The sequence below is a fragment of the Sprattus sprattus genome (assembly GCF_963457725.1).
Source record: "Sprattus sprattus genome assembly, chromosome: 19".
Taxonomy (NCBI): Eukaryota; Metazoa; Chordata; class Actinopteri; order Clupeiformes; family Clupeidae; genus Sprattus; species Sprattus sprattus.
Window position 1 is genome coordinate 13,079,901 of NC_137917.1, and position 9,866 is coordinate 13,089,766.

General features: G+C 45.5%; 1 protein-coding gene across 1 annotated transcript in view; it reads right to left on the reverse strand.

Annotated features, from left to right (window-relative positions):
• Nucleotides 1–2,866: 2,866 nt before the first annotated feature.
• Nucleotides 2,867–9,866, reverse strand: part of ascc3 (activating signal cointegrator 1 complex subunit 3) — a 170,428-nt gene continuing 163,428 nt past the window's right edge. Inside the window, exons 38-41 of the mRNA XM_080857663.1 lie at nt 8,965–9,121; nt 7,103–7,315; nt 6,032–6,207; nt 2,867–4,213 (exon numbers count right to left, since the gene is read on the reverse strand). Of these exons, the coding sequence (XP_080713789.1) occupies nt 4,066–4,213; nt 6,032–6,207; nt 7,103–7,315; nt 8,965–9,121 (694 nt within the window). The 3' untranslated portion in view covers nt 2,867–4,065. The remainder of the gene's footprint in view (nt 4,214–6,031; nt 6,208–7,102; nt 7,316–8,964; nt 9,122–9,866) is intronic.

Genomic DNA, 9,866 nt, shown 5'->3' on the forward strand with positions numbered 1-9,866 from the left:
GCTTTCTTGTCTAGCGATTCGCGGCTATGCGTCCAGGCGAATAATATCCAGCTTCATATGTAGTATTTTGGAGTATATTTATTTTGCAGTCCACTCAGAATAGCCTGTATAATCCTCTGGAAGTTATGACATACAGTTTCCTATAGCCTATAGCTTCCATGGATCTGCTCAAGGAGATGTAAGCGTGTCTGAGCTACTTTCTTTACATCCACTGCTTCAAACTCTCGTTCCTTTGGTCTGTGCTTCAACCCAAGATTACCCCACCCCCTGTTCCTCTCCCAATCACCCTGCCTCTTATTGGGCAGACAGCGCTAAAGTCAATTTCCCTATTGGGCATTCTTAATATAAACGTATCGGTGCTTGAAGTGAAACTGGGATTTGTTAGAAATGCTACCCTCTGACCTCTTACACAGAACAAATTACATTCACACCTTTTGACGTTTCATAGAACATATATCTAAAGGTAGACCTATAGACTGTTAAAACACACTCACTAACCAAACGCAGGGTTCTACAATTCTATTGGCTGGTCACAACTACATTAATTCGTCACATTTGTTTGTAAAAGCAGAGCAATTTAAATTCGAAGTAATCAATCTGGGCGGTGTGATGGCTTATGCTTTATTAGTATTCATGTACCAAGGAGGACAAATACGCACGCTTTCTCCTTAACGCAACTTCATTTGAACGACTTTGTGTCTATAAATAAGAAAAACACACAAAGCTTTCAGGGAATATAAACGAAATGTTAAAACGTCAGAGCGAGTATATCTATCTCAGGGCGTCTGGTAAATGATGAGGGTCGGCAATAAAAGTGATTATAAACGCACGGTAACACAATTCCTGTAAAACAAATGGATAAATTATCATCTAAACCGTTTCAGTATTGCTTGACTCTGCTATATCATAGCATATGTTTTCTGAGATGCAAAAATTAGCATTTGGATCGAAATGGCCATTCAATGAAATACAGTGCAGGCTTGATAAAGGATTAGAGGGCCTGCCTACGCATTTACATAGTGTTAACTGCATTTAAAAAAAATCAGTAATGTGTCAATTGTGAGTAGGCATCATATATTAAGTTATACAGTATATGCCCTTAAGCCATAGGGAAAAGCCCAAAGGACAGTTAAGAAGCGTGATGTAGGATTTTTCACCCCTGTTGACGTCTGCCGATGAGGAAATTCTGTAGAATGTGCTATGGCTTTAAAATACCAATGATACAAAAAGAAAACCACAGTACACATTTAAAGAATCTAATGAAAACAGAGGCAGCGGTTTAACATTAGGCCTACCGCAGAACGGACAATACTACAGAAAGAACAAAGGCGCAAAACATTGAGAATTTCACGCGTATCACCAGAGTGGAAGCCAGCATACTGTGGGGCCATTTTTGTGCATTCCGCCCAGTGCTGTATGGCCACAGCCTGCCAGTGTGTACAACACACGCATATTGATTAAGTGAATAAATTGTCATTTTTCTTTCTCCCCCTTCTCTCGCTACACACCGTCGACTGGGTTTGTCTCCTTGACGCTTTAGATACGGATGCCCCTTTAATGGGAAATCACCTGCGGCGAGTGCGCGGGAGAAAATCAGACAGGAGGCTCAGCGCGCACGGAATGGTTGACGCTGGTTTAACCTTTTCCTAAACCCCGAATTTGCTGCTAATTAAACGGCGTTGGTAGAAAAGAGAACAATTGAAAATACGACAAAATATGGATTATTTGAAACAGAACTAAAATCCAACTATCAAAAAAATCCCCAGGACTAGCCTGATCGAATAAAAACGCAATTAACTACTTTTTTTTAACCACCGCCGTATTTTTAATTGCTTTAATGGAGACAAATGCTTTGCTTTCATTATGTTAATTACAGCAAAATATAGAATGTTCTGTGCATGCAAAAATGAAAAAGACTGTAAACATTTAATATGGAATTTGATTAATATATTGAACGACGCACACCTTGTTCTTTTCGATTCATACGCTGCGTGGCTGAATAGACATAACACGAAATGCTAAAGTAATGTAGAGGTGAAACGGTGCTATTTTAAACAATAAAGTGGTGTGATGTATTTTAGGGGAACAATTTCTGCGCGCTTCGGTCATCCAGTCTAGTCACAGGCAAGCGAGGCACCCAAAGGACAGGGCGATACGCGCCAGATTTTCCATTGGCCTAAATCTGAAAAAAAGAAATGATGGCGTCTTTATAATAATCACCTTGACTGAGTAAACAGTTAAACCCCAAATGGAGTTTCACACTGTAATTAAAACAGACAATAATGCACAGGGCCAAACAAATACACATACCGATGACCATGTAACCTGGAAAAATAGGTGGACGAGAGACGTAAGATGTTGTACGCCCACACCTCAGCGGTATCCCTTTAACATCTAGCTTGATGTAAATACACGGAACACGTGGTTGGGTCGGCGCGGCCGGATCGTATTTGCCACTAGACGGACTGTGAGCGCGGAGGAGTCATGCGCGGCAGTACACTCAAGCAGGTCGTCCTCAACATCACTGAGTGAGCATGACCGGCAAATATTCTCCCCGATTAAGTCAAATGATTTCTGGGCGATAAAAATGAATTCAAAAATACTGAGAAATATTCTACTTATAGTGAGCCCACTTGTAATGTTGTATTTGAGTATGAGATGATGGAAGTATGAGAAGTCATGAGTATGAGATGATGGAAGTTTATTAAAATGTATATAATTTTTTTTTTTCAATCTGTGACACATTCAGTGTATGGGTAACATAGAAAAGCAGGGAAGTGTGTCTGCCAAATCTAATATGAGGTTGGACAAGTCAGAAGACAAACGACAGACTCAAAACAGAGCTTGCATTTTCATCTTTTTATTTCCTTGCAAATAGAGAAATTAAAGTAGAGTAACCACAGAGGAATTGGGTAAACAGCTTCATCATTCCAAAATAAAGATCATTCATTCTGTATGCCTTTGAAACTGTTTGTGTTTCTCTTTTCCAAAAGGCTTTCACAATGCTTATGCTCAGTTGTTAAGCAATATTTCAAAACATTTGTAATTTATTTTTATCCCTTTCTAAACCCTGTGAAATAAACCAACTTTAATGATGAGTTTTAATCAAATCTTTTCTCATACCAATAATATGTGTGAAGCAAGGTTTCCATAAAGACGGTGGAGCCTGTGCACGTTACTGGTGATGAGAAATGAACCTTCAGCAAGGAATGGTGTGTGTCTCTGTGTGTGTGTGCGTGGGTGTGTGTGTTTGCATTTGGCAAAACAGATGTGACAGTTTGGCATGGAGCACAGTCCTGCACAGCGGGCAGCATGTTTAACACACCTGTACGGAATTCCACACCTCCTTTGGCCCAAAATACACTCTTGTCTAAGCTCATCCACACATACACTTACACATACACACACACACACATACACACCGAGGCACGTCTCTCCTCCAGGAAGATGTGAGATGTGTTTTTCTCCCCCTCTTCCCTCAGGCTATCTCAGTTACACAACACTGCAAACATAAACACCCCAAATCCTCCCCATCCTTCGAGCCGCCGCCGCACGAGTGACGGCTTAATCAGGACAGAACATTTCCCTTCTCCTCAGCCTCTCGGCTCCGCCATCTCCACGGAAACGCCACCCAAAGTGCCGACTGAGGGCAAAAAAAAATCAGAGTTGAGCTGAAAACAAAAAGTCTCATAACTGCTCGTTGCTTGTGTGCGTTAGCGGACATCCTTGGTGCCCAATCAGCACCTTAGCTAACTGCATATAAATGTGAATGAACTACACCCATGTTGTGCCGCTGGGATAGGAGGCTTTCAGTTGAAGGCCTCTTTGGTCAGCATAAAGCCTCTAAGCCCCTAGGGGGAGCTGGAAACAGGACTGGTCCCCTCTAAATTAAGGCAAGTGTTCTGGGTTGAGGAACAGGAGGAGCCTCCCCTGCCCTGGCTCTTATACAACGTCCCCTTCCCCAGAGGGTCTGCGTCTCCTCCTGGCCGCTCTACGCAGATGACTCCCCTATGGAGATTGGGGGGGTGGGGGTGGAGCTCTCCTGCCTAAAGGTTACCCCCGGGGTCACTCCAGGGTCATGTTGTCTGTGCTCTCGGACACTTCGGTGTTGACCTGGTTTTGGATGCTGGCTGACGTGATGTTGAGGTGGAGGTCGTACTGCTGGTCCAGCCCCAGGTAGCTGTCACTCATCAAGTACAGTGTGTAGATGCACCTGAGAGAGAAGAGAGAGGGAGGGAGAGAGAGAGAAAGAGAGAGAGGAGAGAGAGGGAGGGAGAGATAGAGAGAAAGAGAGGGAGAGAGAGGGGAGGAAGAGAGGAGACTGTGAATTTGTTTGCAGGTGTTGAGATGACAATGTTCTGTGAGAAGCAGAGACAGCCAATAGACGGGTTTATTTTTTAGCCTTCGCTTGTGAGTAGAGAGCCAAAACACGTGGTGCCGTTTAATCCTATTTATTTATTTATGAGTTGAGTACATGCTCGTAAGTACGTGAGTGTGTGTGTGGGTGTCCAGTTCAGTCTAAGAATGGCAATCCTCCCCTGTGTAGACTGCCTGCTCATATTGAGTATGAAGGCTCTGCTTTGATGCCATTTGCCTTTAATTTATAATTTATAAACCCAAACGGAACATCACTTGTCTAATCACAATTGAGGAATTCAGAGTAGTCGCTCTCCAAAGAGAAATCTCAAAATCTGAAAACCTAAAATGATTTGACAATCAGTTCACACGTGGTGCAAATCCTAGGTTGAAAACGTTTATTCCTCGAAATGACAGGTTCACTCAGCGTGACTATTTCTGTTTCACCTGTCATAGCATCCTAGGAAACCCAGCCTGCTTACGAAAGCCAATGAAAACTAAGACGAGGATCCTGAAGTGGCATGTGGCGAGCATCATGTCCCATCAGCTGAGCCGCTGAGGCGTGATTGACAGCTGTGAAGAAACGCAGACAGCCTTGTTCTACTCCTGACTGTGGCAGACATTATGGCGGCTGCTAGGACTGCACGTTGACTGCTGTCAGCCAACCGGTCCTGGAGACAAACCCAGGCTGCGCTGCTCATTTTCGCTTTACCGCCTCACGCTGCACTTAACTGTTCATATACATTTCACCAGCCCACCGCCTGTAATTACCTGCAGGCACCATAGAGTTCAACGCCCCACGCTGTACTTAGCTGCAGGCACCATAGAGTTCAACACCCCACGCTGTACTTAGCTGCAGGCACCATAGAGTTTACCGCCCAACGCTGTACTTAGCTGTATGCACCATACAGTTCAACGGCCCACGCTGTACTCAGCTGCAGGCACCATAGAGTTCAACGCCCCACGCTTTACTTAGCTGCATGCACCATAGAGTTCAACGCCCTATGCTGTACTTAGCTGCAGGCACCAAAGAGTTCACCGCCCCACGCTGTAATTAGCTGAAGAGTACAATACAGATGCTACCAGAAAGGACCTACAGAAAATGTATATTTTTATTATTATAATAATAACACTTTCTAATTTACACTACATACAATACCCTGTAACCAGTCGTGGGTTTTGCTTTTGTCTGTAAAGCAACCTTGTGATTGGCACTATATTATTATAATAATTATTATGAGATGCATGTGCTGAATGTGAACAGTTTTTCTTTTGCCATGAGCGAGAATGGTGGCTTTGTGTGAGTGCAAATGGTAAATGCTTTAATGCTTAGCACCAGGAGCTATTCTGAGTGCTCAAGTTCACCCTTGTCTCTGTTTAATCTCTCTCTGTTAGAGTTGTTTGCCCTTTTGCATTTGGACTTTGTTAAGCACTTTGTACACACTTCTAGAGAGGTGCTGTATAAATAAACTTATTTTTGGGTTACTGTGGTGCACAGCCACACATCTAATTACTTGTACGGGTGTGCATATGTGCATATATGTGTGTGTGTGTGTGTGTGTGTGTGTGTGTGTGTGCATATGTGCACATATGCATGTGTGCACGCGTGTATGTGTACATGTGTGTACACATGTGTGTGTTTATGTGTGTGTGGTGTCTGCCAGTTGACTCTTACTTGCTGGGCTTCTCGGGTGTGTAGAAGGCGATGGAGACGGTGGTGTGGTTCCTGATGTAGCCCACACGTTTGACAGCCAGCAGCTCTTTCTTGTCCACCTCTCCCAGCACCAGGAACCAGCCCTCGTCTTTGGGCTTCGGGAACCGAGGAGTCTGCGCCTTACTGTCCTGCTTTCTCTAAAGGACACACACACACACACGTAAATGTGCATACAGAGACAACTGGCAGGTAAGATTGTGGCCGATCCCTCCCACCCGGGTCACAAAGAGGTCCTTCCTTCCTTCCGGCAGGAGGCTGCGGTCCATCAGGACCAAAACCTAACGCCACAAAACCAGCTTCTTCCCGGCTGCAGTCGGCCTTATTAACAAGGCCCGGGACCCTCACCTGACGTGGACTCTTATCCCGCCCCCACACCTCAAGTCTGTGTTGTGTTAACACACACTACATTGCACATTCATTTTGCACTCCTGTCCTGCATTTTGCATTTTACCTTCTAATTTTCTTTTTTATATACATTTTTTGATATACATTGTATCCTATATACTGTGTTTTATCTGAAGTATTTCTCTCATGTGTAGTACAGTGTGTTTTTATGTTATGTGTGATACTTATTGTGTTGTTTTATGTTCACTGTATGCACCTATACAGCAGGACAAATTCCAGGTAGGTGTAAACCTGATCTGAACTGATCAACCTTCCATGAAGAGAAAGGTGAACTGACAGACAATATAAGGCTGAGATTAAGTAATGCAATTCAATTGGTGTCAGTGTGTGTGAATGCGTCTGTGTGTGTGTGTATTAGAGGGTGGATACCTGATCCGAGTCCTGATGGGTCCCAATGATGATGATGTCAGTGTGTGAGTAGGCCTATATATGTGTGAATGTTTATGTGTGTGTGTGTGTATCTATATGTAAGTAGATCTATATGTCGGTGTGTGAGTAGGTCTATATGTCTGTGAGTGTGTGTGTGTATCTGTATGTGAGTAGGTCTATATATATGTGTGTGTGTGTGTGTGTGTGTGTGTGTGTGTGTGTGTGTGTGTGTGTGTGTGTGTGTATGCACAGACTCACCCTCTGCTGTCCGGCATTGACCCTGCTCAGGGTGACCTGCAGCACGTACTCCTGGTCAGCGTGGAGGGGCAGCCAGCTGCTGCTCTCCCTCAGGTTGGACACGGCCAGGGGCACGGGCCTCTCGGCCTGCTCCCCCACCTCCGTCCCCTCCCACCAGCCACGCACCCCCACGCTCACCTCCACCACCGGCAGCTGGGCCAGGAAACACCACGCCTGCGGGAGTAGACGGACGGACGGAGAGGGGAAAAACATCAGGGTGGGGCGGGGTAGGAGATAGTGAGCGAATGGAAAGAGGGAGAGAGAGAGAGAGAGTGAGAGAGAGAGAGAGAGAGTGATGGAAGGCATTGAGGGATCAAAATAGAGAGAGGAAAAGGCAAGCAAGATGACAACCGAGCAGGAGGGGGAAGAGAAAAGAGAAAGAGACGGTTGGAAACAACAGGGAGGAAAAAACACTAATGAAACACGATGGCGTAATACGTCCAAATTGACTAGTGTGCATCGCGGGCTAAATGACTTGGGTCTAGATAGCCCTCGGTGAGGAGGAGGAGTCAGGGAGTGGTGGTTGGGGGGAGGGGTGACTAGGCCTGTAGATCATGAACAACACACATGCTGAGCCTGTTAGCACGTTAGCATGTATCAAACCCACTCATCCTTTTGCACCAGACTTTTAGCATCCAGTCCACAGAGCGTTTAGCTAACGCTAACACCAGACGAAAACAAGAGCCAGTGAGCTCTGAGGAGAGGATAGGCAGGAGATGACGGACAGGAGAAAGATTCAATACAGAAAAACAGAAAGCGTGTGTGTGTGTGAGAGAGAAAGAGATGGATAGCCGCACAGATGGATAGACAGTGAGAGTGAGATGGAGAGAGAAAGAGAGAGTAATAGAAAGATGGTGAGGTGGGGGGGTAGAGGCCCCCCTGCTGCCCTGTCCATATTAGAGCGAAGAGAGAAGAAATGGGAAGAGGAAGAAAAAACGCTGCCAAAGATATTTATGCCAGATTACTCGTCCTCAGCCAATGCGATGGAGACGCGCCGGCGCATGTCATTATTTAATTAGCAGGGGCTGCTAGCAGGGGGCGCAGAGGAGGTTTGGTGTGTGATTGTGTGTGTGTGTGTGTCTGTGTGTGTTGGGGGGGATGCATATGTAGTGGCTGGAGTGTATTTGTGTGTATGCAATTGTGTGTGTGTGTGTGTGGGGGGGGGGCATATGTGCCGGCCCTAGTATGCATGTGTGTGTGTGTGTGTGTGTGTGTGTGTGAGGGGGGGGCATATGTGCTGGCTCTAGTGTGTATGTGTGTAAAAGTAAATGTGTGTGTGTGTGTGTGTGAATGCTGATGGGCTTTGAAGCAGAGGGGGCTGGACGCTCTCATTAAATGTGTAATTAGCAGACAGTCGTCCCAGCTGAAGACACTCATCTGGGCTATAACACGCACACAGGAGGCTGTCTTTGTGTGTGTGTGTGTGTGTGTGTGTGTGTGTGTGTGTATGTGGAGAGTACGTAAAAGGAAAAAGTTTAAGTGATTGTAACAAAATAGCATACAGAGAGAGCGAGAGAGAGAGATCAAATACAGAGACAATCTCTAGTCTAGATGATGTATATTCACCCATCCAAATATCTCCCTGTCAACAGATATATGTTACCGCCCTTACATGACATAATCATCTTAGGCTCATCCTTTATTCTTATTGTCATTATCATGTTTAATCTAAACCCACCTAAATCCCATGAGAACCTCTTTAAGAAGCCCTCATCCCTCCGGTCCTGCCCTCACAGGGCCGGCTCCCGGCATCCGAGTGTGTGTGGATACAGAGCAGCAGTGTGTGTCTCTTGGGGTGTGTGTGTGTGTGTACATTCTGTTACCTGGGAAACCTGGTTGGGCTGCAGCTCCTCTCTCACCATGGCAGCAAACATGTCCTCCCGCCCGCCACACGCTGCCATCAGCTCCGGAAGGCTCTCGATTGGTCCGTCATAGGCCCCGCCCTTACCCCCGCCCCTCCCTCCTCTGGAGGCCCACCTCCTGTCAGGAGCAGAGCAAGGACAAGGCTGACGAAAGAGTCATGTGACCTGTCTGCGGTCTGAGCGTGGGGGGAGGTCTTGCTATCCCATCAGCCACTTCTTACCATTTATATTGTGTTCCTATGGAATTATGCTGGGCATTACTGCTCACCACAGGGCACTGATGCGATTTATCCGTATAATACAAGATCCTCTGCACAACCTGTGTGTCTGTGTGTGTGTGTATGTGTGTGTGTGTGTGTGTGCGTGTGTGTGTGTGTGCGTGTGTGTGTGTGTGTGTGTGTGTGTGTGTGTCTCTGTGTGTGCGTGTGTGTGTGTGTGTCTGTGTGTGTGTGTTTTACTAAGGTGAACGTTCTCCCATGCATAAAATAAATCTATTAGGGTATGTGTTTATGTGCTGGGGGTGCATCTGTACCCTGGACATGGTTAGAGGTAATGGACACTTGTGCATCCTAATCTGCATCTATATGCCAATTTGTTTATTAGTGTGATCATGCCTGTAAGTGTGTGTGTGTGTGCGTGTGTGTGTGTATGTGTGTGTGTGTGTGTGTGTGTGTGTGTGTATGTGTGTGTATACGTGAATATATAAAGTGTGTGTGCCTATATCTGTTGAGCAGCACACATGCATCCAGTCCAGATCAATAACATGAATTAAACATGAAACAGCGTTGTGTGTTTGTTCCACTTGATTTTGCTGCCAGTTAATTGTGGATGGGTTTAATTTGACAATTGACTATTGTAGTATA